The sequence below is a fragment of the Alternaria novae-zelandiae genome, assembly GCF_023758075.1.
Source record: "Alternaria novae-zelandiae strain BMP 2774 chromosome Unknown scaffold_16, whole genome shotgun sequence".
NCBI classification, from domain to species: Eukaryota; Fungi; Ascomycota; class Dothideomycetes; order Pleosporales; family Pleosporaceae; genus Alternaria; species Alternaria novae-zelandiae.
Genome location: NW_026056976.1, coordinates 154,500 through 182,145, shown reverse-complemented (window position 1 = coordinate 182,145; position 27,646 = coordinate 154,500). Strand labels below are relative to the sequence as shown.

The 27,646-nt window shown below is 53.1% G+C and overlaps 10 protein-coding genes across 10 annotated transcripts; 2 read left to right on the top strand and 8 right to left on the bottom strand.

Moving 5' to 3' along the window:
• Positions 1-636: 636 nt before the first annotated feature.
• Positions 637-3,925, top strand: J4E88_007571 (uncharacterized protein; the record flags this gene model as incomplete). The annotated part of the gene is made up of 2 exons (XM_049401188.1): positions 637-2,427; positions 2,519-3,925. 2 exons carry the CDS (start codon positions 637-639, stop codon positions 3,923-3,925), a joined length of 3,198 nt encoding a protein of 1,065 aa, XP_049252872.1.
• A 5,795-nt stretch (positions 3,926-9,720) lies between these two features.
• Positions 9,721-11,658, bottom strand: MET3 (Sulfate adenylyltransferase; the record flags this gene model as incomplete). The annotated part of the gene is made up of 4 exons (XM_049401187.1): positions 9,721-10,361; positions 10,416-11,333; positions 11,431-11,580; positions 11,640-11,658. 4 exons carry the CDS (start codon positions 11,656-11,658, stop codon positions 9,721-9,723), a joined length of 1,728 nt encoding a protein of 575 aa, XP_049252871.1.
• A 687-nt stretch (positions 11,659-12,345) lies between these two features.
• J4E88_007569 (uncharacterized protein) lies at positions 12,346-13,305 on the bottom strand (the record flags this gene model as incomplete). Its single annotated transcript, XM_049401186.1, has 2 exons — positions 12,346-13,085; positions 13,137-13,305. The coding sequence occupies 2 exons, from the start codon at positions 13,303-13,305 to the stop codon at positions 12,346-12,348; spliced, it is 909 nt and encodes a 302-aa protein (XP_049252870.1).
• A 1,988-nt stretch (positions 13,306-15,293) lies between these two features.
• On the bottom strand, positions 15,294-16,574 carry J4E88_007568 (uncharacterized protein; the record flags this gene model as incomplete). Its single annotated transcript, XM_049401185.1, has 5 exons — positions 15,294-15,312; positions 15,366-15,576; positions 15,644-16,173; positions 16,248-16,474; positions 16,554-16,574. 5 exons carry the CDS (start codon positions 16,572-16,574, stop codon positions 15,294-15,296), a joined length of 1,008 nt encoding a protein of 335 aa, XP_049252869.1.
• A 483-nt stretch (positions 16,575-17,057) lies between these two features.
• On the bottom strand, positions 17,058-18,354 carry J4E88_007567 (uncharacterized protein; the record flags this gene model as incomplete). Its single annotated transcript, XM_049401184.1, has 2 exons — positions 17,058-18,026; positions 18,079-18,354. 2 exons carry the CDS (start codon positions 18,352-18,354, stop codon positions 17,058-17,060), a joined length of 1,245 nt encoding a protein of 414 aa, XP_049252868.1.
• Positions 18,355-18,944: 590 nt separating this feature from the next.
• Positions 18,945-20,000, bottom strand: J4E88_007566 (uncharacterized protein; the record flags this gene model as incomplete). Its single annotated transcript, XM_049401183.1, has 1 exon — positions 18,945-20,000. The coding sequence occupies one exon, from the start codon at positions 19,998-20,000 to the stop codon at positions 18,945-18,947; it is 1,056 nt and encodes a 351-aa protein (XP_049252867.1).
• Positions 20,001-20,286: 286 nt separating this feature from the next.
• J4E88_007565 (uncharacterized protein) lies at positions 20,287-22,220 on the bottom strand (the record flags this gene model as incomplete). Its single annotated transcript, XM_049401182.1, has 3 exons — positions 20,287-21,585; positions 21,635-22,101; positions 22,172-22,220. 3 exons carry the CDS (start codon positions 22,218-22,220, stop codon positions 20,287-20,289), a joined length of 1,815 nt encoding a protein of 604 aa, XP_049252866.1.
• A 493-nt stretch (positions 22,221-22,713) lies between these two features.
• J4E88_007564 (uncharacterized protein) lies at positions 22,714-23,996 on the bottom strand (the record flags this gene model as incomplete). The annotated part of the gene is made up of 3 exons (XM_049401181.1): positions 22,714-23,357; positions 23,408-23,767; positions 23,816-23,996. The coding sequence occupies 3 exons, from the start codon at positions 23,994-23,996 to the stop codon at positions 22,714-22,716; spliced, it is 1,185 nt and encodes a 394-aa protein (XP_049252865.1).
• Positions 23,997-24,854: 858 nt separating this feature from the next.
• On the bottom strand, positions 24,855-26,019 carry J4E88_007563 (uncharacterized protein; the record flags this gene model as incomplete). Its single annotated transcript, XM_049401180.1, has 3 exons — positions 24,855-24,967; positions 25,017-25,602; positions 25,954-26,019. The coding sequence occupies 3 exons, from the start codon at positions 26,017-26,019 to the stop codon at positions 24,855-24,857; spliced, it is 765 nt and encodes a 254-aa protein (XP_049252864.1).
• Positions 26,020-26,559: 540 nt separating this feature from the next.
• Positions 26,560-27,624, top strand: J4E88_007562 (uncharacterized protein; the record flags this gene model as incomplete). Its single annotated transcript, XM_049401179.1, has 3 exons — positions 26,560-26,736; positions 26,786-27,090; positions 27,147-27,624. The coding sequence occupies 3 exons, from the start codon at positions 26,560-26,562 to the stop codon at positions 27,622-27,624; spliced, it is 960 nt and encodes a 319-aa protein (XP_049252863.1).
• Between the last annotated feature and the right edge of the window lie 22 nt (positions 27,625-27,646).

Here is a 27,646-nt window from a genome sequence, read left to right as displayed (position 1 = left end):
ATTCAGCGGCAGCCTTCGACTATACGCACCCCCTCACCTGCGGCAGAGATCTCATCTAGGATGCCCCTTATCATTCGTGTGGCATCGCGACAGCCTACACAGGGGTCCCGTCGAACAAGCACGATACCATCAGTTGTACTGCGGAACGACTCTCCAAGGCCCGAAATCTCTCCCGTCCTGTCTCTCGCTGCGGATGACGTAAATGATCAGACGTTTCCGCCTCTTGATTCACGCCAGTCTACGGTGGAGGTCCGTCGAAGAAGCTCAGTACCGACAACTGCTCAGCCGAATGACTCTCCAAGCCTCGAAACCTCTCCAGTCCTGTCTCTTGCCATGGACGAGTTGCCTGATCAGCTATATGCATACTCTGATACACGTCAGACTGCGCTCGAAGTTCATCGGACAGGCACTGCTCCGACAGATGAGCTTGTCACATCTCCCGATCTGTCGCCTGCTGAATAGGATACGCTTGCACAGCCCATGTCATCTCGCCGGGTTTCACGTCAGCCAACGCGTAAGGTAACTATCCGTGAGGCCGAGATTTATCGTGCGCCTTCGCCTGAGCCTCCATCGGACACAGAGGACGTCCTTGAGCCGGCGATCTTGTCGCGTTCTATCTCATCCCAGCCTACGCGCATGGCGAGCATTCTTGCTATATCTAAAAGTCCTGTGGATCCGTCGAGAGAAGCAGATGATGCCGCATCCGAGCCTTCGGTAGACGCAGAAGTTACACAGCGCTCTTTCGAGCGGCAAAGAACCATTCGGAGGGAAACGATGCCCAATGAGCGGCTCACCATAGCCGACAGAACCTTGTCTTCCAGTCTTCCGCTTCGTACTCGTACTGGATCTCTGATTTTCCGAAGTGCCGAGCAAGATGTTGAAGCGCCGCTTGATGAACGAACAGAACTTGAGAGGCAGGAGGTTCCCGCATCAATCCACGTCCCTGGCCGCGATGAGGACACTGATCAGGTTGGGAGATCGCCCACGACCGCTTTCGAGGCTGACTCGGAACCTTTCGCGCTCCATATGTATCAGCGAATGGCCGAGGAGCCATCTGAAGAAGAACTTGAGCCCGAGAGCCAAAGCGCTACTTCAGTTGGTGTCAACAATCTCGAAGAACCGGCTGGTCAGTTCGAAAGAGCATCCACTGCGAATGTTACATTCGATCCCGAATTACTCGCACTTGACGTCTATCAACGGATTGCCGAAGAACCGCTTGAAGAGGACTCTGAGGCTGAAAGTCAAAGCGCTATCGCGTCGACCAATGTCAACGTCAATGAGGCAACGAGTAGTCGAATCCAGAGAGCACCGACTGCTAATGTATTATCGAATCCGAACTCTTTTGCGCTCCGCGTATATCAACGCATCGCTGACGAGCCACTTGGGGAAGAACCTGAGCCCAACGCTATTGCGCCGACGAACTCCAACAGCACTGAGGATATGACTAGTCAAATTGAGAGAGCACCGACTACTCAAGTCTCTCGGACAGTAGAGCCCTTGGAACATGTCAAAGCTCGAAGCCCGACTGGCACGATGCCCCCCGTTGAGAGACGTGCCACACAGACTTCACCCGGGTATCCAGCGAACATACCACGGGCTGTAACAATAGCTCGCGACGTAGAGCGCAAACAAAGCAGTGCCGCTCCTGACCAACTCGATAGAGCACTTACCATGCGATCCTCTCCAGCACTGGAGCCTTCGGTATATATCGACCCTGAAGGCCTGCCATCAAAGACTGTCCCTCTCGAAAGAGTGAGGACACAGGCTTCACCTGAACCCTCAGTCGATGTACCACGGGCGTCAACAATACCTCTCGAATCGAATCGAAGACGAAGTAGCGCTGCTCAAGGGTTCACGCCATCCGCCCGAGGACCAGAGCCTTCAGTACACTCCAGCGCCGAAGCTGTGCTGGATGAGACCCCGCAGGTACAGGGAAGATTGAGAGTAGCGCCCACAGAGCCTCGCACAACCGATCGTCGACGCAGCAGTGCGGCCCCTGGTATCACAGCGTCTCCTCCACAGACCATCCTTGAGGGCATAGAAGTCGGAGCGCAAACTAAAAGCCAGACGAAGAAGCCGAGGCAAGGCGCGAACTACCCACCTGAGCAGCAATATCCGCCAGCGCCTGCATATCCCCTACGGGAGACTCCCTCATGGACAAAGCCGGACACTCGGACTCCATCACCAAAGGTGAAAGCCCGTCAATCAAGCCAGCCTGCCCTAGACCCATCAGAAGTGCAGCCATTTCTGGAAGCGGCACCTGGGTCGCCAGAAGCCCCAGGGGGAACGCAAAAAAGGCAAAACAGCTATCCGAGCCAAACCAGACAGGCCACCTATCGTCGAGACTCCAGTGCCACTTCTATCCGAAGGGCAGACACTCGACCAAGGCAATCCTCCGTCTACGCTAACAAGGGCGACTACTACCCAGTCAGTCCGATCCTTCCAGACCGCATTGACGACGGTCCGCAGCTCCAGCCTTCAACATCTCGAAGAAACAGTTACTCCATCCCACATTCAGCCTCAATACCCGAGGATTGGCCTCAGGACGAACCGCGTGCGCAGTACTCCCGTCGCGTCTCGTCAGGGCCCCCTCGCCGCCAATCGCAATCTCAAGGAGGTATCTACTCCCAAAGAGATGCTGCAGTCAGTTCCAGAGCACCCACGTTCCAAACTAAGCTGGAGACTGAGGACGAGACTTCTCGAGCGAGTCAAGACCCCTATGAAGAAGACTTTCAGGAACCTGTCCGGAGAGACGTACGCAGGGCAACTGGCATGGGAAGCCCAATCGCAAAAGCGGAAGCAACGCCCAAAGAAGGAGCTCAGTCGCCTGAGACACGACAAAAGTTTTCTCCAGTTCCCCAGAAAGAAGGCCCGTCAGACGAAGGAGAGTCAGATCATTCGCCGAGCCGGTTTCCGGAACTGTCTGGTGCTCAAGTGCCAAGGGGACAAGAGCAAGAACAAGAGCCAACAGCACGAACCGAAGAACAAAGGCGGACTGAAGTGGTTATGGAAGAAGATCCTGCGCCTGCCGACGCCAAGGTTGCACATGATGAAGACATACCCACCCGCCGTCGCATCGATAGCTCAAGCGGGCCCTTCGAAGATGACAATGCCTGGATCAACAGCACGGTCGACCTCTCGCGCTCAAAGACCATCCCAAGATCATCCACCGGAGATGAAGGTGATCGAAGACTTTCAGGTGCAAACCCAGAAGAAGCGCAAATCGCGCGAGCAAACACTCGTCGTGCAACCTCAGGACGAGTGCCTGAATCCGCAACAGCCTCACAATCTGCACGAAAAGACTCAACAACCGCCACGCGAAGGCTATCGTCGTCAGTCAAGAGGACGAACACGCGGCGGAAGTCATCAGCAGTCGGAGAAGACAGAGCAGCGCCAATCCTCACAGAACTACCAACGGTCTCCAGAGCACCGACACGATCGGCGACGATCCCCTCAATATCTCGACAAGCCAGTATCCGGCGAGGGTCTGCCGCTCCTAGAAGGGGTACAGCAGTCTCCCCAGAAGCTTTGCCAGACATTCAAGCCAGATCAACAAAGGAAGGCAGCACAAGATCAACCCCGCGGCAAGAGTCCAGAGGTGCGGCCTCGCCTGTCGCGGTACAACCAGGTCGACGGTCATCTACTGCAACTAGAACAGGTACGCCAATCTCCCGAGCGGCGTTACCAGAATTTGGAGCCTCAAGGAGAGGGGGAGACGGACCTATGTCGGCCACATCACAAGGCTCGCGTGGTACAATGTCGCCAGTCCCAGCTTACGACCGGGGAAATTCTCCTGCCGGAATACAACCATCGAAAGGTTCATTGGGTACAACCCAGCGCGCAGACCAGATCTCAGAACAACAAACCCAGTCAAGCCCACGAACAGAACCAAGCGATGCTAAGCCAGCAATGCCGCGCCGAGTGACCTCATACGGAATGTATGAGTCCAGCTCTAGTGATCCGTATGCTTTACCCAAGAAGGCACCGCGGAAGGCAGCTGCCCTAGCCCCTTCAAATGCCAACGCAAGTCTGTCACTAGCGACGCAGCAGATTGATCCCAAACCTCCGGCGCTCACTCGCAGAGACTCACTAAAGCCACGGCGCAGTCCCACGTCAAGGATATCAGAACTTTTCGGGCGAGAGAAGGGCGCTAGCCCTGGGAATGGAAGCCAACAGAAGCAACAGCAACTACCCTCGCTGGGTGCCACGAAGACCGGCTTAGCGCCTGCATCAGCTGCAGCTGCAAAGGTCTCTGAGACGGATGCAGCAGTGAAGTCATCCCAAGCACAGCAGTTACAGCCAGTCAAGGTTCAGGCAAAAGCTGCGCAAGGAAGTGGGATTACGAATCCTCTTAGAGGGCGCTGGGGATGGGGATGGGGAAGATGACCGATTCAAAGTGTGGAAATGGGTGGTTAGTGGGATTATGAGGAGGATGTCGATGCCCTATGATAGGGTTTGGTGCGTGGGGAGAGACAGCTCGAGAACCTAAGTATTGAATTTACTACCTCAACTCCCTAATCAGCTTCCAAGTGCCACTTCCCAGAAACAGGTGATATCACAACATCCCGTCCAAGTTGCGACTAATGGTTCAGCTTCGCTCCTACAACGAACATGTCATGTTCTTCGCACCAAGTTGAAAGGCCTGTATACCTGCGTTGTAAAGGGTCCGATTCCAAGGCCCGAGTTCCGTCTTGACCACGTCATTTACATCTTGACATGGCTTTAGTTCCGCGCTAACCCGCACTAAGAAGCTCACTAACCGCATTATCCGGAGTATGAAGGTCGCAAAGGAGAAGAAGCATCGCCCATGGAAAGTCTAAGTTGTCGCTGGACCGAGACGTCTGCGTCATACGTGGCAGTCGTCATGGGAAGCACCAGTACATACAGTACAGACCTGGGCTTGATTCAGCAACAGGTCGCACGATCAATCGCTCCATCTCTTCAAGGACGTATCCGCAGCCAACTAAGTTATCACTTCCGTCCCCGCATCACCCTCTCTCTCTGTTGGTCTAAACAATTGCAATCATGTTCAAAACACCACTATACATATTCATCGCCTTCTTCAGCGTTCTAGCCGCGGCGCAAGAAGTCCCCCCAGGTGTCACGAGCCTCGGTGGCATCAATCCCACAGTCTACTCTTCAGCTGCAACCATTGTATCTGCGTCTTCGCCATCTGATGCATCGGCTCAAGCGACTAGCACGGGTGCGGCGAATGCTCACGGTACGTGACCCTGGCTTCTGGTCTTTGTCGTGGTTTAGGGATTGCGGGAGGCGATACTATTAGGTAGATCAGAAAGCTGACCTATTGCAGAAGTAAAATATGCTGCTTTGTTCGGTGTAGGAGGTGCGGCGTTGAATGCGTTCATGTAGAATTATGGTTGGACATGATAGGAATCGGGTGTTGGAGGTAGGTGTCGCACCGTCCGCACCAACAACGCCACAGCGTACTCTACAATCTACGTAGAGCAGAAAACGAATGTCACATTACAAGAATTTCATCGAAAGAAAAGAAAAAGCTTACTTTACCCCATCTCTCCAATTCTCAAATACCCGAGCCCGCAGCCCACAAGAAAAGCAACGTCCCAGCCTCCCACGCGCACCAGCTTCCGCGGACCGACCCCTAGAACGTCATCACTTCCAAGCTCGCATCATTACCCCGATCTACAACCGCGCCACCATCCACGTTCCTCGACACGCCCTTAGCTCCAAAGACACTCCCAAGCCACTGAACAGCCCTGCATCAAAGCATGTGCCTTCGTACTCGTACCTCTATGGTTCCTCCCAACCCACTGCCGTGACATCTTGCTGCGATGAGATCGTCGTCCAAGAGCGATTGTACTCTTGGAAGGGTGATTGTGGCTTTTGTTCTTGACGATTTGGGACGAGAGGCTGAGGCCATGCAGATGGGTTGTGCTGTTTGAGTGGTTTGATGGGTGGAACAGGGCGTCATGGACATGGTTTCTGGACTGTATTTGGAGGGGATAGGGATAGGATGGGATGAGATGGGTGATGCAATAGTATGGATTTGGATGGATGTAGAAGATTCGTACAAGTTCGGTTAACTCCTCAACCGCCAATATATCTACCACCATATCGAGACATGACAACTGAGCTCAAAACACTTCCACTGACTGTGAATACCAACGCATTTGCGAATTCCTTCTCAGGTTCAGGAACGCTGCTATCGACATTGAGTTGTGAAAGTTCACTTGCCATTTCTCTTTCCACTTCCACCTGGATAGCCAACGTGACAAATTTCGCGGCTTCGTCGTTGGGAAGGGAATAAGTCTTCCGAACTTCTTCCACTGTGTTCACAAGGTAGTGCACCTTTCTCTCTACGTAGGCTCTTTTCTCTTTATCGAAAGAACCAAGGTCATTTGAAATCGATACATGGTCCGCAAATAGCCTGAGAAATTTGGCAATTCTGGGGCTGGAAATGTCGACAGTTGAACAAAGAGAGAACTTCGTGCACGCTATGACGTAACTGGAACTTATAATTAGTTTCCTTCGTAATGTGTAGACTATTGATCCGTACTTACGGGACAGCTGCGTCGATTATCCTATAGTCCAGAAATTCTCTCAGACTGTGGAATTCGGTGGGGGGCGGGGGGTGATTGATGAAATCCATCAATCTTGCAACTACCTCGGCTCCTCCGTCACCGATGATGCCATCTTGATCATGAAGGCCTTGGATAGTAGCATGCATGGCCTTCTGCAAGATCGAGACTGGTTCATCGTCTCCGTAAGGCATTTGAGCCTTTAGTCGTGATACGAATTCGTTCTGAAATGTTTGGATCTGCCATTCAGCTGTTAAATATATGGAGCCTCAACAGTTTGGAATGACTCACTGTACTTTCGTCACTCATCTCCCATACATCTGTACCAGAAGTGATTAGAGTAGTAATATTTCTTGTAAGATTCCGCTTACCATCAAAGATGAAGATGTAGACAATAGTCTCAGCGATGAGTTTCAGTCGCTCCTCGCTTGCAGCCGGCCACAGATAAGCACAGAACCGAGTCCAGTTATCATGTAACATCGGCAGCTCCTTAGCGGCTATCTCAGAGTACGATTTGCCTCCATTCTTCAATATACTTGTCGCAGTTTGGTCGGAAGCAAAATGCTGTAGCAGCACTCGTGTTGCTTCTACAGCCATTGGCCAGTGTATGTTCTGTCTTACATGGTGAATCGAAGAATACCATGGAAGTTTTGCATGTACAGGAAAGACAGGAATGCTGTTCATGCTAAGTCTTTCACACTCCTTGATCAAGTATCCAGTTTCAATCTGAACTGCGTTGATGACTGGCTCAACACTGATAGTCTCAGCCTTCAGATCAGGGAAGCAGGACAAGTCGACAAAAGGTGGCAAGGACGCTTCATTTGTTGGCATGTAGTCGTGACTGTATCTGACTGGCCAGACAAAACCATTGTGGTCTTTGGAGTTGAACAACCCTAATGGAAGATTAGTTTCATCTAAAGTATACGACACGTAGAGCTAACCAAGGTCAATGTCTTGCTTCGCTTCCATCATGACGATCCGTTCAAGAGTAGAGAAGGGAGTAGAGTTCAGGCCGTTGTCTTTGTGCGAATACAGACAATAAATACCTTCATATACGCCTCTTAACCAAGCGCCATTGTTGTAAAGCAGGGGTACTTCTTACGTCCACGTCAGCAGCATAGTCGTGTTCAATCACCTTTGCAATCTTTCCTTAAACGTCCACAGCAAAAAAGAAGCTATTCCGTTTCTTTTCATTGCCGCATATAATCATCAAAAGCCTATTGGTTACTGGCGATCCTTAGATAAAGGCGGCGAGCGTCATCAGAATCTCTTGGGCTTCCCACTCCATCCACCACAATGTAGAAATCAGAACTCCCAGCATGCTTTCAGGTAATAATGGAATCTCGGGACTGAATAACCCAACAGTCCATCGAGCTTCTCTGAAAAGAGATCATCGTTTTGTACATGTTCTTCTAGCGATGTTGTAATGTTGAGTTGTGGGGGTGTTGAGTTTTGTGGGTATTAATTACAAGGGCACAATTAGTTCTATGAATCATGTATTATGGCACATCACTCACAGAGGTACGATAAAAGACGCTATCCTGAGAGCGACCCTGAGGCGGCAATATGAGACCCACGCCTGCATCTGGCCGTGCGTTGAACAGGCATCGTCGGAGGGTTGTCGCGCTGCACTGTTGTGATGTGGAGCCCTTGACAGCTCAGCGCGGTACGGGCGGAGCGTGTGGGTCGAACGACAAATAGCCAACGATACCTAGGTAGCCAGCGACGACAGCTATCAACAGGCCACCCCCAACGCTGCATACAGCTCCCATCGCCGACATGCCACCGCCTGCTTTCTCAGCCTACAATCTGCCTTGCGATGCACCTCACGTGCGATGGTGCTTGACGTTGCGTACACCACCTCGCGCCATTTAGTCACCCACCCAGAATAACACACATGCGAAGGACTCGGCATATGACCAAAAAGAGGGCAATTTGTGGACCTGCATCAACGCATGTGGTCTGTGTACCCGCACCTTCTACGGTTCCTCTCAGCCCACTACCGTGACATGTCGCTGCGATGAGATTATCGTCCAGGATTGATTGTACTCTTGGAGAGGAAGGTGATTGTGGCTTGTATTCCTGACGATTTGGGATAGGAGGCTGAGGCCATGTAGATGGGTTGTGCTGTTTGACTGTACGTGGAGGCGACGGGGAAAGAATGTGATAAGGTGAAGTCATGCAATATTATCGATTTGGATGCATGTAGAAGATTGCGTACATGTACATGTACAAGTGGGTGATGGCATGGTACTTTATCTTCAATTCCAACTCCAATCTCTCGCACTACGTACTCCGCCGCATACAAAGGCTGTTGTTTATTCCAAGGCCTGAACTGTCCAACATCGTCTTCTTCTACCCACCAAATAATGCCAATAAGAAAAACCCGTCCGCAATGCGTTCCTTTCATCCGCCTCAAGTCTCCTCTTTTCTCTCTTTCACCACCCTCACCCTCGCTCAAGACCAAGCCATCTCCGACGCCGAGACAACCGCTTCAGGAAACACGCTAAACACCTCAACCCAAGCACCTGCAGAAGCTACCTCAGCCGCTCAATCAGTCGCGTCGTCAATTGCATTCGACGCCTTTTCTTCCGCGTTGTCGTCTGCTACGAGTAGTATTTCTGAGAGAGTGGCTGAGAGTCCGAGTGCGACCCCGACGGAGGGTGCTGCGGCGCCTACAAAAGGTATGTTTCTGTTGGTTGAGAGGATTGATAGTCGAGGAATATATGCTGATTTGCCTGAGTAGATGCGCAGTTTGCTGCTGTGATTGGGGGGTTGGCTGTTGCTGCTGGGTGGTTTGTTTGAGGAAGTGGAGAAGGACAAGAGAGAGTCGGGAGCGAGACATTACTAGCAACATACACCTAGGCGAAAAGGCTTGATCACTTTGGAATCAACTACACGTCATGTCGCGTTTGTTTCGTACGTACGACATGGTGTCATCACATCGACATCAAACATCCTTCACGGTGACACGCCATGTATTTGAAATCAGGAAAGCAACAAAGTTGCCATTCATAACCCATGGTCTAAACCTTGTGTCTAGGTAACCCATCGTCTATACTGCGCGACTCGAAACCCGGCAACATTAAGCCAGGTCGATTCCATATCCATCAAATCATAATCGTTAAAATCCAAAAACATTTCGAAACGCTTTTTCGCATGTCTACAACTGTGTCAGAAGACCCTGGCTCTCCAAGAGCAGGACAATCTGGTGGACGGCTGTCCTGACGTTGGTAGTCGACAGGTCGACAGTCAGGTCAGCGTTGGCGGGCACCTCGTACGGGTCGTCGACACCAGTGAAACCCTTGATCTCACCGGCGCGCGCCTTGGCGTATACACCCCGCTTGTCGGTCTTCTCCGCATGCTCGAGCGGGGTAGAAACGTGGATCAGGTAGAAGGATCCGTATCGCTCTACAGTCTGGCGGGCTGCCTTTCTTGAGTCCTCGAAAGGAGCAATGGGCGCAACGATGGCTGCTGCACCAGCCTTGGTGAGCTCGGCGGCTACAAAGGAGATGCGGGCAATGTTCTTGTCACGATCGGATCGGCTGAAGCCCAGCTCGCTGGAGAGCTCACTGCGGATGGTGTCACCGAGAAGGAGGGAGACGGAGCGACCACCCTGCTGGTTGAGGGTGACGTTGAGAGCGCGTGCGATGGCGTCCTTGCCGGAGTTCTGGTAACCTGTCAGGAAGACAGTGAAACCCTGTTGGCTGCGGGGAGGGTGGGATTCGCGAAGGACGCGAACGACTTCGGGGTACGAGAACCATTCGGGGATCTCCTGGCCGGTTCGGAGGCGCTTGCGGAGCTCTGTTCACAATGTTAGTTTCCAACCCCTAAGTGAACGAAATGCAATTGACGTACCAGTTCCGGAGATGTCGAGGGTCTTGATGCCCTGCTCGACCTCGTTCTTGGGCTTGTACTCATCCGAGTCGGGGAGGTAGGTCATCTGGAGGAAGGGAACAACCTCGATGCCGAGCTCGTCCCTGTACTTCTCGACGGCGTCCTGGGCGTCGTATGGACCGTAGAAGTCGACACCCTTGGAGTTCTTGCCTGGGCCAGCGTGGTCACGGCCGACAATGAAGTGGGTGGCACCATGGTTCTTGCGGATGATGGCGTGCCAGATGGCCTCGCGGGGACCAGCCATGCGCATAGCCAGGGGCAGAAGAGCAAGGACGGCCATGCCGTTGGGGTAGCGGGGCATCAGCGCCTGGTAGACACGGACACGGGTGAAGTGGTCAATGTCACCGGGCTTGGTCAGGCCGACAACGGGGTGGATGAGGACGTTGGCCTGGCGGGCGCGGGCAGCGCGGACGGTGAGCTCACGGTGAGCGCGGTGCATGGGGTTCCTCGTCTGGAAAGCGACGACCTTGGACCAGCCAAGCTTGTCGAAGTGCAGACGCAGCTCCGCGGGAGTGTATCGGAGGCCGACATAGTCGTAGTGCTCCAGGCGGTCGATGGCCTCGAGCTTGCCGCCGACGTAGTACTCCTTGACCGTCTCGTAGAGGTACTTGATGGCGGGGTGTGCTACGTCGTTGTCCTTGTCGAAGACCTCGCGGGCCTCCTTCTCCTTGTCCGGCTGGTAGACATCGTCGACGGTGATGATGGCCAGGTTGCGGTCGTCGCGGAAGTCGCGCAGGGCGATGCGGGCGCCTTGCTTGACGCCGACCTCATCGATGGTCTGTTTCGAGATGTCGAGGGTGATGGGGATGGAGAAAAGGTTGCCGTCGGCGAGACGGTTGTCGGACACTACGCCGTCGTAGTCCTTCTGGTTCATGAAACCTGCATCATGCTGTCAGGGGCCGTGCGGGTGCAAACATCGCAAACACGAGGGGCGCCTTCGCTGCCCCTCGCCAAGCGCTGCGGGATGACGACTTACCCTCCAGAGGTGAAAAACCTCCGTTCAGGATGAGCTCCAAGTCGCAGAGCTGCCTCTCGGACAGGACAATAGCCGGAAGCTTCTCAGCCTCTTCGAACAGTTCCTTGCGTCGGGGCGCATCGCGTGCGATCAGGTCCTTGAGGACGCCGCCTGTGATCACCTCCGTCAGCATTCGTGACCAACTTCAGCGACTCGGTTGATCAACTCACCATGGGGTGCGTTCGCCATGTCTAAAGAATATGTGAGAAATATAGAATCCGGTGGTGGATCTGGTCAGGTAGTTCGGCGAAGACTTGATGTCGTTCCTGACTATACAAGACTGGCTTCGCGAAGGAGGTTTTGGGTCACTCAGACAGAAAGATGCGCGACTAAGGACTACAAGGCGGGACGGGTGGAAAGGGCTTTTTATTCCCCGGGTTCTACGGACACTTCAGGCGCCATGTCCCCGATTGTTGACCATAGGCTTCTCTGGATTTTCTCTGCTTGCAGAGACTAGGGCACAAAGCGGGTTGTTGTATGGGTCGGCAGATCTTGGAAGCGATTGCGCAATTGCACGCGATAGTTAGAGCCTGTCTCACCCGGCTTTTCGTTGGGCGACGCGACCACAGTGACGTGAGCGGAGCGGAGAAGGAGTACCTTGTCCTGCAGTTTGTGTTGCGCTTTAGCGATTTTCAGGAACACCTCACGTATATGACAGGTCTAGCGCAATGCTGGAAATTCGTTTGATTCATGCGGGAGCTTCATTGGCTCCTGCGTCGGTGGTATCTCGGCCCCGTATATACATAATCGGATGCGACTGCCGCAAACCCCATTCTTTCGTGACCCAAACCCCATGCTATGCCATGTCCCATAAATAACCCAAACGCCCATGCTAATGCGGTACAACAAGTAGGAATCAAGACATCCTACATCACCCTAAACGTTCAAAGAGACTTGTTGCAGCTTGTTGGCTAGGTCCTCGTTTTGCTGCTTCATCGCCTGCTCTTGGAGGAACTGAGCATATCGTGACTTGGGGTTGTGGATGCCGCACTCGGACTTGTTCTTGCCCTTCCAGCGTCCTGCTCGCTCGTCCTCTCCGGCAGCTACTGGCTGTGTAGAGTGCCAGTCACCGACACTCTTGTAACCCTGGTTGAGAAGGTCGTTGTATGGGACGTCGTTGGCGTCGACGTATTCCTTGACCTGGGCAAAGTTCCAGTTGGCGAGAGGGTTGATCTTGATGAGGCCGGCCTCGTCGACCTCGATGATGTCCAGATCTCCACGCTTGCCACCTTGGCTACGTCGGCGACCAGTCAAGACAGCCTTGACCTGAAGTTCAGAGTAGGCACGCTCAGCAGGCTCCACCTTGGCAACGTAGTCGTAAAGTTCGTCGTTGGTGTCCCACAGCTTGTCACCGTGCTTGGCAGTAAAGTCGTTGACGTTGTCGCAGCCAGCAGGCTTGTAGACGTGTACCGGTGTTCCGTATCGCCTCCTTACCCGGTCAACAAGGGCATAGGTTTCGTCGAAGTGGTAGAGAGTGTCTAGGAAGATCAAGTCGATGTTGTGCTTCAAAGGTCCATCGAGCTTCGAAAGCATGTCCACTGTGACCAGGCCAGTAAGACCAAAGGCTGTGGTCTGGAATAGTCCAGGCAGAGATGTGATGCACCATCGGAGGATGTCTACCTCAAGTTAGTTCAGGAAATTTTCAGGAGTAAAGTGCCATCACGTACCTTGCGGCTCAAGCTTCTGGAGCTGGGCGTTGATGAACTTCAAATGAGGCTTCGTGAAGTAGATCTCAGGTAGGCTCTCCTGACTGGATTCGGCTGAAGCATAGCCAGACTCCTCGCGGAGTGTAGGCTGCTTGTAGGCGTCAACCTTTGCGAACAATGGTGACGACATCTTCAAGATGGTGTGGCGGAAGTTTGGGGTATGGCAGGCACGTGCGGAGAAGCCAGAAGGAGTATGTCTTTGTGGGTTGGTGTCTAAATGGAGGCTTCCCAGGAGAAACTACTATTATCAATCGTTTGAGTCTGGAGGTGGGAAGAGGGAGAGCGACCACGGCCTGGAGTATATATTGGGCGCCGCCATCGGGATCGCTTTGTAACCATCTCCGCAAGGTGCGATAGCTGGGGGTGAAGACGTGCGATCACGCAATTCGCGCTAGTACATGGTGGAGCAAAACTCTTCCTGCCAGCCTTATGTAAGGCAGTCTCGCCAATCATTCGGCGGCAGTAGACGTTTTGCTACTTATGAGGCTCGGACGACGTCTATGCTCATGCACTCCGCGGCTGTGCGTTGGTTGGAAATCGCCCGATGGTTTGAGGTTTTGTCATCAACGTCATCCCGTGGACGATTACCGAACAATGCGAATGGCTGAAGTCATGATGATCTGGCTCTGGCTGACGGACTAGACGGACGGACGGACTGCCTATTGATGGGCTGAGGAATGCCATGTTGTCTCATCTTGACTTTCTCTTGATGTTTGCCTCTGCTGACAATATGGAGTTGGTGGAGTGCCCCGGCCCATCGGCAAGCGCCGGGCGATCGCGTCCGGGGCCTCGCCCAGAAGACTTGTAACACGCATCAGGATTTACTGTAAAACCATCGGTTAGTGTGAGTCGTTGTGGAACGTCAGGCATATTTACCTATAGCTGTCCATGCTTGAGGCTGAACAATTTTTCTAGCCTCCTGCACGACTCGGTGCACCTCATACTCGTGGGGCGCGAGATCCGTCGTCCTGATTTCGGTATCTGCAACAAGCATGTGCCTTTTGGTGGGCAATCATGTCGCGCGATTCCCGCCTGGGCGCTTCGTGATAATCTTATGTTGTGTTGTCGGTGCTGTTGTTGTCGTGAATGGTGGCGGATGTCACACGGCGGGGTCGAAGGTCGTCTGTCGCACTAAATCGCCGCAGCTAACCGGCATGGTCTACAACTCTATATCAATTGGATGGAGTTTATTACCGCAATCAACAAATCACCTCATACAAGGAAAAAGCTGAACAGGTCTAGAGTCTACATCAACACTAAGTCATCTATCTTGTAGGGTTTTAAGTTAATGTAGGCTGCAGGCCTGTTCATTTTTTTCTTGGTCGGCGTGGAATCGTTCTTGATTTTTGTGCAAGCACCATGTCCGAATTCAAGGGTCTACTCCCATGGATGCGCGAAGATTGAGAACGTACGCCGAAACCATGCGATTGGTAGCAACGATGTACTGGTGAGCTTCAACACTGTCGCGCAATTTCGGGAAGGGTGCATAACTGCAGCTGCTGAGGTGTAGGTGGACCACGTGACCGAAGAATCCCATGGAGAGAAGGTGCGAATTGCACAGAGAAGTAGTCGAGAGCTTCGAGGATGACCGAAGAGTTGTGGTACATTGAGCGAAGCAGCTGGGTGGCGGATAGATCAACACTCATAACATCCCAAGCAACGTTAGCAACCGTCTCGTACTCTGAGGCCGCCATGATGAATGCAAGAAGGGTGAGAGGGTATGAGAAGGCAGAAAGGACGAAGCGGGGTTGAGATGTGTCAGACATACCTGAGAACAGCAGTGACGACTTCGTCGTTGCCAAACAGACGTTGTGGAAGGCGCACACCAGTCGAGGCAGTCTCGACCAAGCTCCACATTTGATACGTTCATTGGAGCACAAAACAGTCACTGTTTGGTTATCGAGGCAGATTATGGAGATGGGAAGTCTTTAATCACTCTACTCTTCCATAGCATCCAACACGGCAATCTTCCCTCTCCACAACTCCTTCGCATTCCCCCAAAACACCTTTTCCTTCTCCTCAAACCTCAATTCTCCCGCCCAAGCCAACCCATCAATATTAGCATCCACATCCCAAAACCCAATGCCATACGGATAATCCGTGCCAAACACCATCTGACTAATTGGAACACCCATTCCTTCCGTTAGCCCTTTGACCTGATTTGGCCAAACTGGTCCTGCACTGTCGTACCAAAAGCGCGTTTTGTAGGCTTCCCTTGCTGCGGTCGAGATGTTGGGGAAGCCGAGAAGGAAACGCTCGGAGATATCGGGGAAAGCGCCTGCGCCGTGAGAGATGCGGAAGTGGAGGGACGGGAACTTGAGGAATGTGGATGAGGCTGTTAGACTCGAGATGGCGCGCGCGGTTTCGAAATAGAATTCTCCGAGACCGGAGCGAAGGGGTGCTGTGGCACAGTGTCAGCTCGCTCTCTTGGTCATTTGTGAGCCCGAGTTTGTGAAAAGAGAACTCACAAGGTCGAGAGTTTATCAATCGACCATCGTCGAGCTTGATGATGGGTTCCGTTGGATGCACGAAGACCACCTCCCTCCCATCGCTTCCCATCTTTGCGGATCTCTCTTGTAGAAAATTCCACAATGGATCAAAAGTCTCGTCCCCCGGGTACATTCCCTCGTGGTTTGTTAGCACACCGACACCCACTGGCTTTTTCCCCACCACTCCAAACACGCGCTTCAATTCCGTAATCGATTCTTCCACATGGGGTAACGGCATAATGGCCAACCAACTAACCCTCTCTGGATAAATCCTGCAAAGCTCCGCTGTGAAGGAGTTGAGTAAACGCGCAAGGGCAACCGTCTTCTTTTTTCTCAGCACCTCATCCCTTTCAGTCAAGAAGGCGTTGGCCTGGGGTGTGGAGACGCAGAGTACAGAATGAGCGATGTGGTGTTCACTCATGAATTTGAGGTGGGATGATACGTTCCAAGACGGCGTTGCGCGGCCTGCAGCGTTCAATTCGAGGGCTCGGAACCAGTCTGGGATGGGGCTATTGGGGTTTGTCAGTACATCGGCACACATACGTGCGTCTTTGGCACTGTGTTGTGTAGCATTTGAGCTTACTGTGTATGCGTATCAACCCTCTTTGAGGTTGAGAAGTCAAATTCCTTCACATTCACCATGCTACTTGCTAGCGAAGCGATGCTCGCAATAGCTTCTTTGGCAAAGGGCAATACTGTCAGGTCGATCCCATCTACGTATGCTTCGTACTGTATCTGCATCCACAGTCTGTTCTCGTAATGTTGTGTAACATTCGAGGGCGTTGAGTGCGGCTTGTCGTAAGGATACGCCTTCGTCGCGTTAGTATGTCTTGTCCAGTGACAACACGTGTAGCACCAGATAGCTCTTCTTTGACTTTGTAGTACTCACATTTCTTTCGCTAGACGACATTCTGATGTGAGGGAAGATGGTGACGATGCTTGCAGCTGTGGTTAGAGTTGAGATGTAGACTGCTCCACATGTCAGTAAAGATAAGGAAGGGATTCGCATGTTTGACAGCTGTAGCTCACTCACAGTCTCGCAAGCACGAAGCGAAATATGGTTCATGTATTCTTGTAGAGTGAACTAATCGTTATTGTTGTTGCTGTTGGCCCAGTGAGTTAGCTGCAGGTACTTAGCATGCGCATGTGCGGGGAGCCGCCACTTGCGGAAGTCGCACCTGCCTTGTCACTTCCTACCTGTAAGCTGCATGGATTCCAACTGCACTTATTACTAGATGCATTAGGTTCGCAGCTTCGATGATATTCCAGACTTGTTCACGCATAAGACAGACGTCACCAAGCGAACGTGCATACGTCCGGAACCTTGCACACGTACATCTAAGAAAAGCACTTCCGTTCCACAACCTACATCTAGCTACCTTGCATTTCTCAATCATGCAACCTCGGCAGTAGTAACAGCACTCTGATACTTCAAGTCCAACTGCGGCGCCTCCACACCCTTCCCAGGGATATCATCAAGCCCCGCTGGCTCCACATAATCTTCTTCCTTATACCCATTAACCTTCAGCCTCAACTTCCTACTCTCGGCGTAAACTACCCTGCGCATTCGGTTGGTACTCCCAAGCGGTTGATGCTCCTTCAACCCATGCCAGCTGTTCACCGTGATGCGATCATCCCACCACGTCCTAAACTCAGGTAGCCACGAGTCCTGTGGCGGGAACTCAATGGTAGCGATTTGCTCAAACGGATATTTCTTGGGATCCCATTCGATGCCGATGTCGTCGACGGGCTGTTCGGTGAGGTCCTGCAACAGTTGCGCGCAGAAGCTGTAGGTTATGGTGTTATTGAGGTGGTGTGTGCGGAGGGTCTGCGAGAGGACATTGATGGGGTCTGAGTCTTTGACTTCGGTGTTCTCAAGGTCCTTTTGGAACTTGCTATTGGGGAAGACGCCGTATTTGGCTACGTAAGCTCCGTGGCGGTAGGCTGATTGTGAGTACTCAGGCATAGCAACCATGTGTTGTTTTGGCAGTTGTCCACCGAGTGTTGCTACGTCGGCATCAACGCGTTTGCTCTGCTCGTCTGCAAAGGTAGGCAAGTCGTTCCAGTTTCGCTCCAGTGCATCTGCAATGTCGTATGTGGTCTGGGGATCACGCAGCTCCAATACCGGGTAGTTGTTGAAGGTCCAGTCTTGCGTCTTCTTGTCTTCTCCCCAGAGCTTCTCGCCCTCGATGCCAAAGACCTTCATGCCAATGCCGCGCGGGGCTGCCAGGTTGTCGGGCAAGATCTTGGGCGTTAGAGACGAGTACCGCATGATTACATCGTAAGTACCAGGCTTTGCGAACATTCCTTGGGCGAGATGTTTAGGTAGGTTGTCGTGCACCGTGAACTTGCCCATAACGCACTGCCTATGCCATCAGTAACGTTCATCTCGAGAAGCCTCGGGGTATACTTACACCCTGAGTCTTCAAATGCGTGCCCCTCAAACAGTGCATATGCTCATTGAAGTTCATCATCTGGAAACGATTAAACTGGGCAGAAACCTCTTTAATCTTCTCTTGCTCATTGTCTGGAATTTTCTCAACACCTGGCGCATCCCACTTGATGTATGTGCCAGTAGCCTTCTTGTCTTGTCCACCAGCTTTGACGGTGCCACTTGGTACTTTGCCGTTGTGGATATTTTGAATTCGGTGGTACCCCATGGGGCATGTTTCGATCTTCGTTCCACTCATGCTGATGAATTGCTGGTTATGTGTGTAGGTACTTCTTGCTTCGCCGCATGCTGCTACATGGACGGCGGTCTTCTTAAGTTACCAACACAGTCCCCGTGGTCACCCCCGCAACTGCATCTAGCTTCCGCCTCGCCGATATCTGCTCTTCTCCATCTTTCATTCCGGGCACAATAGCTCAAGATAATGCGGGGTAGCGCGTCAATGATTCCAGTTCTTTGAGATGCACGCGTGCGATGGGTGGTCGGAAGCTGCTCCGGGAGACCCTTTCCCGCCTGCGTCGTCGATCTAGTCCGCCCCAATTGACCAATGATTGGAACTGATTTGAAGATCAGGTCTCGAACGCATTTTCCCAACCCATGATTTGGAAGCGTCATGATCTGTCTCGAGCGATTCGGACTGATTCCTGCAAGTCGCTTTCCGGGAACACTCCACACCAAAAGCGCAGACGCTTGCAAGTACGTGCCTCGAAGCGCCCGTTGCTATGCGTAGGTTTACTTTTTGCATACCTATGTATCTAGTGAGAATAGTCCGTATACTCATTGTATAAGCAAGAGCAATTGCAGAACAAGTAATGCAATAACTCTCACCAGCTACCACATCCTCCTCCCCAGACCCCCAAACCCCTCCTGCAGCACCTTCCTCCCAGCCAACTCATTCGCAAACTCCAATTTCCTTTGCAGCCCCCACTCCTCATGCTCATTAACCGCAAAAAGCATCCCCGCAATAAAAGTATCCCCAGCACCAATCGTATCCACAACCTTTGCCCCCTCCTCCCCATCTGCCTGCCACGCCTCAACATCCGCCCAAACATCCTCGCCCCCCTTTTCAACCGCCGTAGCACCTCCAGAACCCCATGTACAACACAGTAGAGCCCCATCTCTCGTTTCATCGCGTCTGGCTTCAAGAAAGCTTCTCGCATCCTCATACCCATTCTTCACGGCCCACAATTTCGAGTAAAAGACTACATCTGCGTACTGCGCCACCTCAGCCATACCCGTCCGCTCAGGCTTCTCGCACTCGACGCTAATCTTGAAATGAGGGTATGTTTCGCGGAGGAAGCGGACACAATGCAGTGTGATCTCTGGGACACGGCCTTCGAAATGGAACCACGCTTTCTTCCATGTCTGTCCCTGTTTTGTAGTGAATTTACGGACTTGGTGTATGAATTCTTCGGCTTGCATCTCGGGGAGCTGGTTGATGCTGACGATTGTGCGGGAACGCTTCTCTTCGCTTTGGATGATGTAGCTTGACGCGGCTTCTTGGTGCTGTTTGCGGAAGAGGCTCACGTCGGATATGTTTACCGCAGGAAGCGATGTGGATATGAATTGAGAAGCCGCAGATTGTTCCTCAGGGAGCACAGCTAGTAGATGCAGACTCGTGGGACTGGGATGTGCTCCTTCAGGGTCGTGTCGTTGCAGCTGCGATAACACTTCTAGACTGTTTGCCGTGTTTCCTCCTCTTCTTCGCGTGAGAGCTTTGGCGCGTAGTTTCTCATCTTCTATGGGGAAGTGTGGGACTCTGAACACTCGCAATTTAGTAAGCTTTTGACTCTTGGGTTTTTTGCAGAGCGTTGATACATACGTCAATATGGTGTCGATGTAGACGGCACCAACGCATACAATATGGTTCTCGGTACCTTCGGACATGTTTCAACGCGTGAAGCGGTATGCGCAAATGACCGTGGTGTTGACGACAGGTGGAGAAGATTCCAAATGTGATAAGTTTGATAATGTGGAGCTAGAGTGTTGGAGGTTACGTCAACCTTAGAAGTGTCGCGTGTTCCTTCCAACGCGTTGGCGCGCTGTCACATGCCCGTCAAACGAAAAACACAATCGTGTTACCAGATGGTCGATTAGCCAAGACGTTCACTTTCAAGGGATCTGTGCCCAAATAATCAAGTGACATTCCAGAATATTTCACACTACCACCATCTTACCTCTGGCTATCCAGACCCTGCAGCCCCATAGCCTCTTTGGTAGCATCCGTTTTCTCGGCCTCACCCTTCTCCCTAAGTGCTACCTTCTCTACCTCATCGAAAGCCTTGAGTGCATCGCCATACTGTTCAAAGACACCCTTCCTGTAGCCATCACAGATCTTCTTGACAAAGCCCTCCTCATTCCACCGCGCCTCAAGGAAATCCTCAAATTTCTCCTGTGGAGATGAACGTTGTACGCCCCAGGCAGCTTTGTACGCGGCTCCGAGAGCGCAAGCATTCCCTCCAATCTCAAGCTTGTATACACCGTCAGAGCCACCAAGAACTTGACCGGCGAGTTCGGCGATGGCGGGGTTCACGGCACCACCGCCAACCATGTAGATTCTGCGAGGTTGCGCGGGGAGAGAGCCCTGGGGTTCAACAAGGGACTGAGAGCGCAGTCTCAATGACAGGAACTGGGATTCGAGGATTGCACGGGCGTCGGCTTGAGGAACGGGCCAAGATTTGTCCTCAGTCTTGCCTTCGGCAGCTTCTGGTGCTATGGGCGAGAGCTGATTATCTTTGGAAAGAAATCGCCATGTTCCTGCCTTGACGTTTGGTACGATTTCTGGTCGGGGGAAGAAGAGACCTAGACGCATAGGGTCGGAGGGTTGAGCTTGGCCAAGTGCAGGAGTTGTGAGGGCTGTCTCATTGAACTTGTCCCAGGACTTGTCGGATGAGCCTGAGGCTTTGTTGATGGCGTCGCGGATGTGCTCGCGTGCTAGACCACCATTCTTGTAGCAGAGCATGAACATGTAGAGGCCTGCTGTGGTGGGGTGGTTCATGAAATGGTATGCTGGATCGGGCCTATACTGGGGTGTAGACATAAGGAATGTTGTTGAGGTCCCTAGCGAGACGATGGCGTCGGACGCGCGTAGAGGAAGGGCAAGGATGGTCGATGGGTTGTCACCAGTGAACGCAATGACCTGAGCCGACGATGGGAACCCATAGCGCTTGCTGAAGTATGGCGAGACGGTACCGAAGCTTGAGCCACCATCTTCCGGAACACCTCCGAGCTTCTTCTTGAGGTCCTCGACGCCGTCACTCCCTCCAGCTGCGAGCGCAAGAAGATCCTCATGCCAACGACCATTCTTGATGTCCCACAGGTTGGCTCCGCATACGTCTCCGATATCGATGGGGGCGACTTTACCGAGAAAGACGGAAGCGAGGAAAGAGGACACGAGAGAGATGCGAGCGGTCGCTTTGTAGGCTTCGGGGTATTTGTCGTGGAAGCGAAGGATCTGAGGGCCACTGAAGCGCTTTGTTGTGTTAGTATGGACAAAGACTTGGAGAGTGCTGGAAACTTACGTGATGGGCACTGCTTCCAGTAGCTAGGGCCAGGTTCCTAGGTTCTTGCAGTGTCGCATCAAAAGCTTCGCACTGCTTCTGTGTACTTGCGTCCTGCCAGTTTGGACTGAAGGGGTGGCTGAAGGCACCCTTCCTCTCGCCCTTGGCACCGCCTTCCAGCTGCTCGAGCAGTGTCTTTCCAGCATCCATACTGCCAAGTAGTGTCTCTGCATCGTTGCTCCAGAATACGGTACCATGTTGCATACCCGCACCCGAGATACCCTGGATCTTGGAGAAGTCGGCACCCTGCTCCTTCAATCGCTGCAGGACAAGATCAATGGCTTCGAGCCACAGGGCGACGGGCGCGAAAACCTCGCCCTCGGCAGGGTTTGTGAGGACACCCTTCTCAATGCCATATTTGGAGAGATCGGCATCGAAATCGACTTTGGCTTCGTGGATAAGTTTGAGATCGGAACCGACGATGATACCTAGAACACGGCAGCGTCAGTCCAAGCTGGAAGACCAGATGGTGGGGTAGCTCTAGCGGGGTATTCGCACCTTTGAGTTGCTGAGTGCTCAAATCGAAGCCCAAGAACTGATCAGCCATGGTCGAAGTGTGTCAGTGCGGTTTCAAGCTGTGAGGATAATGTTAGGGTGTTATGGTGACGAGACATGGCTAAAATAAGCAGACCATATCTCGTAGTGTTAGAGGTCCCTGCCTCACATCCACGATACGGCTACGGCACACTTACGCAAGACCCACATTGACGGACGCGCTACATCACAGGCAATTTTGCCGGCGGTGCCTGCAGAAGCGCCAGTACTTTGGCGCGGGATTATTGGATGGCGGATAAATTCGTGCCGAGACATCGTGAGTACAACTGTGACTTTTGGGAGTTGCATCTCGGCCAAACGCCGATGCCATCTAGGGAATTTCGTTAGCGTGGGGAAGTACGAGTCTAGAGCGTGGGCCGGGGTTGAATTCAGGTGATGGATATTCAGAATATATACAAGTGTCCGATGTCTCGCATATGCCGCCGGGTAGTTGCATTGCCCAACTCCAGAACGCCCAGCTATGCTTGTCTATAGGTGTACACCAATCATTTCCTTCGCCTTGCGGTGCCATCGGTAGTTTCGTGATCGTGATCGTGGTCGTGGTCGTGGTCGTGGTCATGTTCTGCCTCGGATTTTTGGCTCGCCGCCGCAGCAGAGTCGCCAGGGATGAACTCGTCGAGAAAGTCTGGTGCTTGCGCCGAGTTGGTTACAAAGCGCACGCGCACCTTTTTCACGCCGCGCACATTGACACCGACGCGGTCCCGGATTGCGTTCTCGATGTCGCGTGTCTGGTCAACAGTCCAGGTGCCAGAGACGCCAATCTCGATGTCCATGAGGTAGTTCTGGCCAGCTTTGACACCCTGAATCGCTCGCACATTGACTGGCTCTGATGCGGTAGTGACATCCTTGACAGCATCAGTCGCTGCTTTCCGCACGTTGTCCTTCATCTCCTGGTCCACGCCGACGTCTGCCAGTTCGAGTAGCGCTTGCTTGGTGTTTCCCCAACCAGCTTGGACAACCATGAGCGAGATGACAAGCCCACCGATAGGGTCAAGCCACTTTGCATTGTTGAGGACGTTGGAGCCGGCGATGAGGAGGAGAGCGACGAAGGCAGTAAGGGAGTCGACGCGGTGGTGGTAGGCGTTGGAGGCGAGGACCGTCGATTTGCGCTCTTTGGCGATCTTGAGGGCTGGAGTGATTGTCAGCGGGCACTTGCTACGTTATTATGGGTGTCCTTACTCGCTCTGTAGAGCCATTCCTTGATGACAATTGAGCCAGCAGCAAGCCATATAGCATTAATGTTGGGGCCCAGGTCGTCGATGCCGTGGTGGTGGTGGTGTGGTATAAGCCCCCATTGCTCCGCTACCTCGGCGGCTTCGGGGAAGAATTGCTTGCAGAGGGCCAGCAGCGCGGTCCAGCCCATGAAGAAACCGCCTGCGAGCAATATGCCACTGACACCGAGCGAGCCCAGACTCTCCACCTTTCCATACCCGCTGGGGAAGCGGTCCGTAGGGGGCTTGAGGGACCAGCCGACTGTTGCCAGCGTCATGATGTCGCTCACGAGGTCGGTGAGGCTGTGGATGGCGTCGGCGATGAGTGCTGGCAGGCGTTAGTAGACGTTCGTATCAACGCGCCTAGCCATCTCACCCTGACTATTGAAGACGTAGCCTCCGAAGCCCTTGCTGACAGCCATGCCCAGGTTGACGTAGAGGCCAATCTTGGTAATGCGCACGCCGGCGTCATTCTTGTTCTTGGACAAGAGGAAGGTGTTGTCGTGGTTATGGTGGTGATGACCGGCGTGGCCTCTTTTCTGCGTGGCGCCCGTCATGGTGGAAGGGGAAAAGAGTGGTTTGCGGTGGACGGTCGTCGACCAGTTGCGGAGAGGCGCTGTATGCGACGGGATGGCGAGGTACTGGGCACCTTTGGTCGTCGTCTGCGTGCACAGGACGCGCAATTTGGGGCGGCAGGTAGGAGGGTTGTAGGCGTGACGTGATAGGACGTGTCGTCGCACCGAGGGTTGCGAGGAGGACTCGTGGAGTGAGACGCGTGCACGCTGGCTAAACTGGACACGCAGGCCATGTCCATTGCTGCAGGCGGTGCGCAGTAACATGGGATGTGGTGGCAGCCGTTGCGCCTCTCAGTACTGCGGGATGCCTCAATGCCACTCGCTGCGAATACTTCCAAGACAATTTGGAGCCTCTTTCGCGGTTGCTATCGGCCCTCGAGCCTGGCCTCTCATGGCGCCTTTTGCGTCAACACACGGCAATTGTGGGGGCGCCACCATCTGTCCCACTCAGGCAAGATGCACACTACCGCACTTCTAACGGCAAGACCAGGAGAACAACATGCCGGTGTATATTTTCAATCTGTAAGAAATCTCATGCTCTACCTGCCACAGGTGAAAAAAAGGGATAGTCCAATCCATTGTGATGACTTCTACTGCTACCGATCACGAACGTTGCCAAATTTAACAACCGCACACTATGTCATTGCAACCTTCATGCATCACTCCCGTGCCGTCGTCAATTTCCTGCAGGGACATGGGCCTGGAGATCCTCCGCCTTGCGCCTCGGGAGCCGCGCGTGTACGTACGAGTTGGGCCAAGCAATGCACACCTAAAGATAATCGTATCGTGATTACGTTGCCAGCGCGCTTGTTTCCTATTCTAGAGAGCTTCTACACAGATTCATAGCCTTGGCTTCGCACTATCGTCACCCACAGGGTCCGTCACGCGAGCCAGTACCCAGTTTACGACGTCGTCCCGGAATACATCTTTATCAGGACTAGGCTCGTCGTGTACTGACAAGGTTAGTGCCAATACCATGGACTGGGTCAGACATGTACTTACAGCGATGAAAGTGTCCGGCGTACGATTTGAATTCCTTGTCCTTGACTTGCAAGGCATCGAACAGGCGTTTCGAGGCATGGTAGCTGGTGATGCCGTCCTGCTCGCCGTGAGCAATCCAGATCCTCGTCACGCCACCCTCTCCGACATTGTCAGGTATGATGATCTTCCCACTGGACAAAGCATTGGTTCGATCGAGCAATCCCGCGAGCCCCTCGAGTGTGCCGGTATCGTGGCAGAGCTCGTCTTCATCGAACCGCTTGCAGACCTCCGGGTCTCGCGAGATGAGTTTTGGATCCAGTTTGTTGGTCAACTGACGCTTTGCCATGAGCTTTCCAGCGACCCTACCGAAGAAGACCGTGATGGGTGATGGCTTGGACTTGGGGTCAAAGTCGATAAAGGGCGACTCCAAGAGGAAGCCGCGAATGTGCTTGAGCACCTCCTCCGGACCCTGTGCGGCATAGCAGAGCGTTTCACCGCCACCCATGGAATGCCCCATCATGAAGAGCGGGACAGGGCTCGGGATCAATGTCTTGATGAAGGAGGTAATGTCGTCCAGCACCTGGGTAGTCGGGCCCGTGTCTCCTCGCTCGGCGTGTTTTGCTACAGATCGGCCCCATCCTCTGTGCCTTGTCAGTAGTGAATATTGGAAGCAGTGCACGTGCGCACCTCTGGTCGAACGTATAAACTTCAATGCCTCTAGACGCTAGATGGGGGAAGAAGTCGCCGTACGTGTTGACTTGACCTGTGTCAGAAGGGAGTTATTCATGTAGCTAGATGGTCTCACCGTGCTAGAGGCAACGTTAGTCATGCATTCAGTATTGCGTCCACGGGAGCCGTACGTCTGAGAATCCGTGGATGAACACAAGTCGGGCTTTGGCCGGACCGTCCGTCTGCTCATTGCGTTAATGCAGATCTTATTGCTATGGCTCCACCATACCTTGAATGTCTTCGTATATAGCTGCTTGCCATCAGCCAAGGCATGGGTGCCTTCCTCGACGGACATTGTGCCTGAATCAGGTAAGAGTTGGAGATATTGGAGGTGTTTGTCGGCTGAGCAGTAGAGTCAGTGACGATATGTCGTGCGTTGGGCAGTGCACGTGCAGGTGGTTTCGTGTCAAAGGAGGATGCAGAGCAATTGCTGTCTTATGGTGTTCAGCTCTCCGGTGACAGCCGCGGCTCCCGCACGCGTCATAGCTTGCTTAGTACACACCATGCACTCGCACATGTCAAACGCGACATCTCAGCGTGCGACACGATGGCAGTCAGCCCATTCTCGGAGGCTCATGGCCAATGCCACTTGGCTATATTTGGAGGCCCGAGATGATGCCGATGCCGTGGTGAGGGTGAAGTCAGCTAGCCTTAACGGCTGTCGTCCAAGCTCCCGCCCAGTGGATCATCCTGCATAACGCATTGGACCCCTCTACCTGGTGTCCCCACTTACATTTTCCTCGTGGTAAGATACTTTCTTCTTGCTATGAGCCTTCCTGCCCGTCGACTCTTGTCCCATCACTCATTTCAGCGACGACTCTCCTCGCAGAGAAGCATGCTGAGCAGCATGCCACAAGCTCGCTCAGCAAAAGCGATCCTAAGCCACCAAGAGCGCACCGCGACGGAACCGCGAGAGAACGACCTGCACACGGCCACCGTCGCCAAAGTCACGCCCGTCAACGACCGGATCAAGCGCTTTAAATTCGAAATCAAGGAAAAGGACGGCTTCAACGTATGACGATCTCCATCTCGCTCGCGACATGCGCTGATGGATAAGTCAGTTCCTCCCCGGCCAATGGCTTGATGTCTTTGTGCCCGATGTAGACAAGGCCGGTGGCTTCACCATTACCTCGTCGCCCTCCGAAGCCCTGCCGCGGTCGGATCCCGATTTTGTTCCCTACTTCGAGCTAGCTGTCCAGAAGAGCCCTAATAACCCGCCGGCAGCATGGCTGTGGCAGCCGGCGGAGGACATACTAGGCAAGGAGGTCACTGTGCGTGTAGGCGGAAGCTTCGTGTGGCCTCCCCCGTGTCTGGACATGAAAAAGATTAAGCGCGCCATCTTCATCGCTGGAGGTGTCGGAATTAAGTGCGTCCAGCTCTGCCGTGACCAAGTCGCACGCCTCGCCCGCTAACACCCCACAGCCCTATGATGTCAATGATGACCTACATAAACCAGAACTACCCGAACCTCGAAGTACGCTTCCTATACTCTACCAAAGTCCCTTCGCGCGAAACCGACCCGAGCGAAGTCCTCTTCCTGCAAGACGTGCTCGACCTGTTCCGCATACCCAGATTCAAGGTGACCAAAGACCGCCTTGAGCTTTTCTTTACAGGCACGTGGGACGGGTCTGAGATGGGCACAAATGAAGGTGACTTGATACATCCACTCATGTCTCTGACGCTGCCGCAAATTGACTCGGCTACCGAAGTGCCAGTGTGTGCCTGGACGCATCGCATTGACGATATTGCCCTCTCTAGCGCAGTTGGCAACAGGAAGGAAGCCCAATCCACCGTCTTCTATGTCTGCGGGCCCCCAGACATGACCGACGACATGGTGAAGTTTATCAAGGAGCAGGATAATGTCGCTCCAGAGAGAGTGCTGTGCGAGAAGTGGTGGTAATGGAAAGGTTAAGGTAATTTAC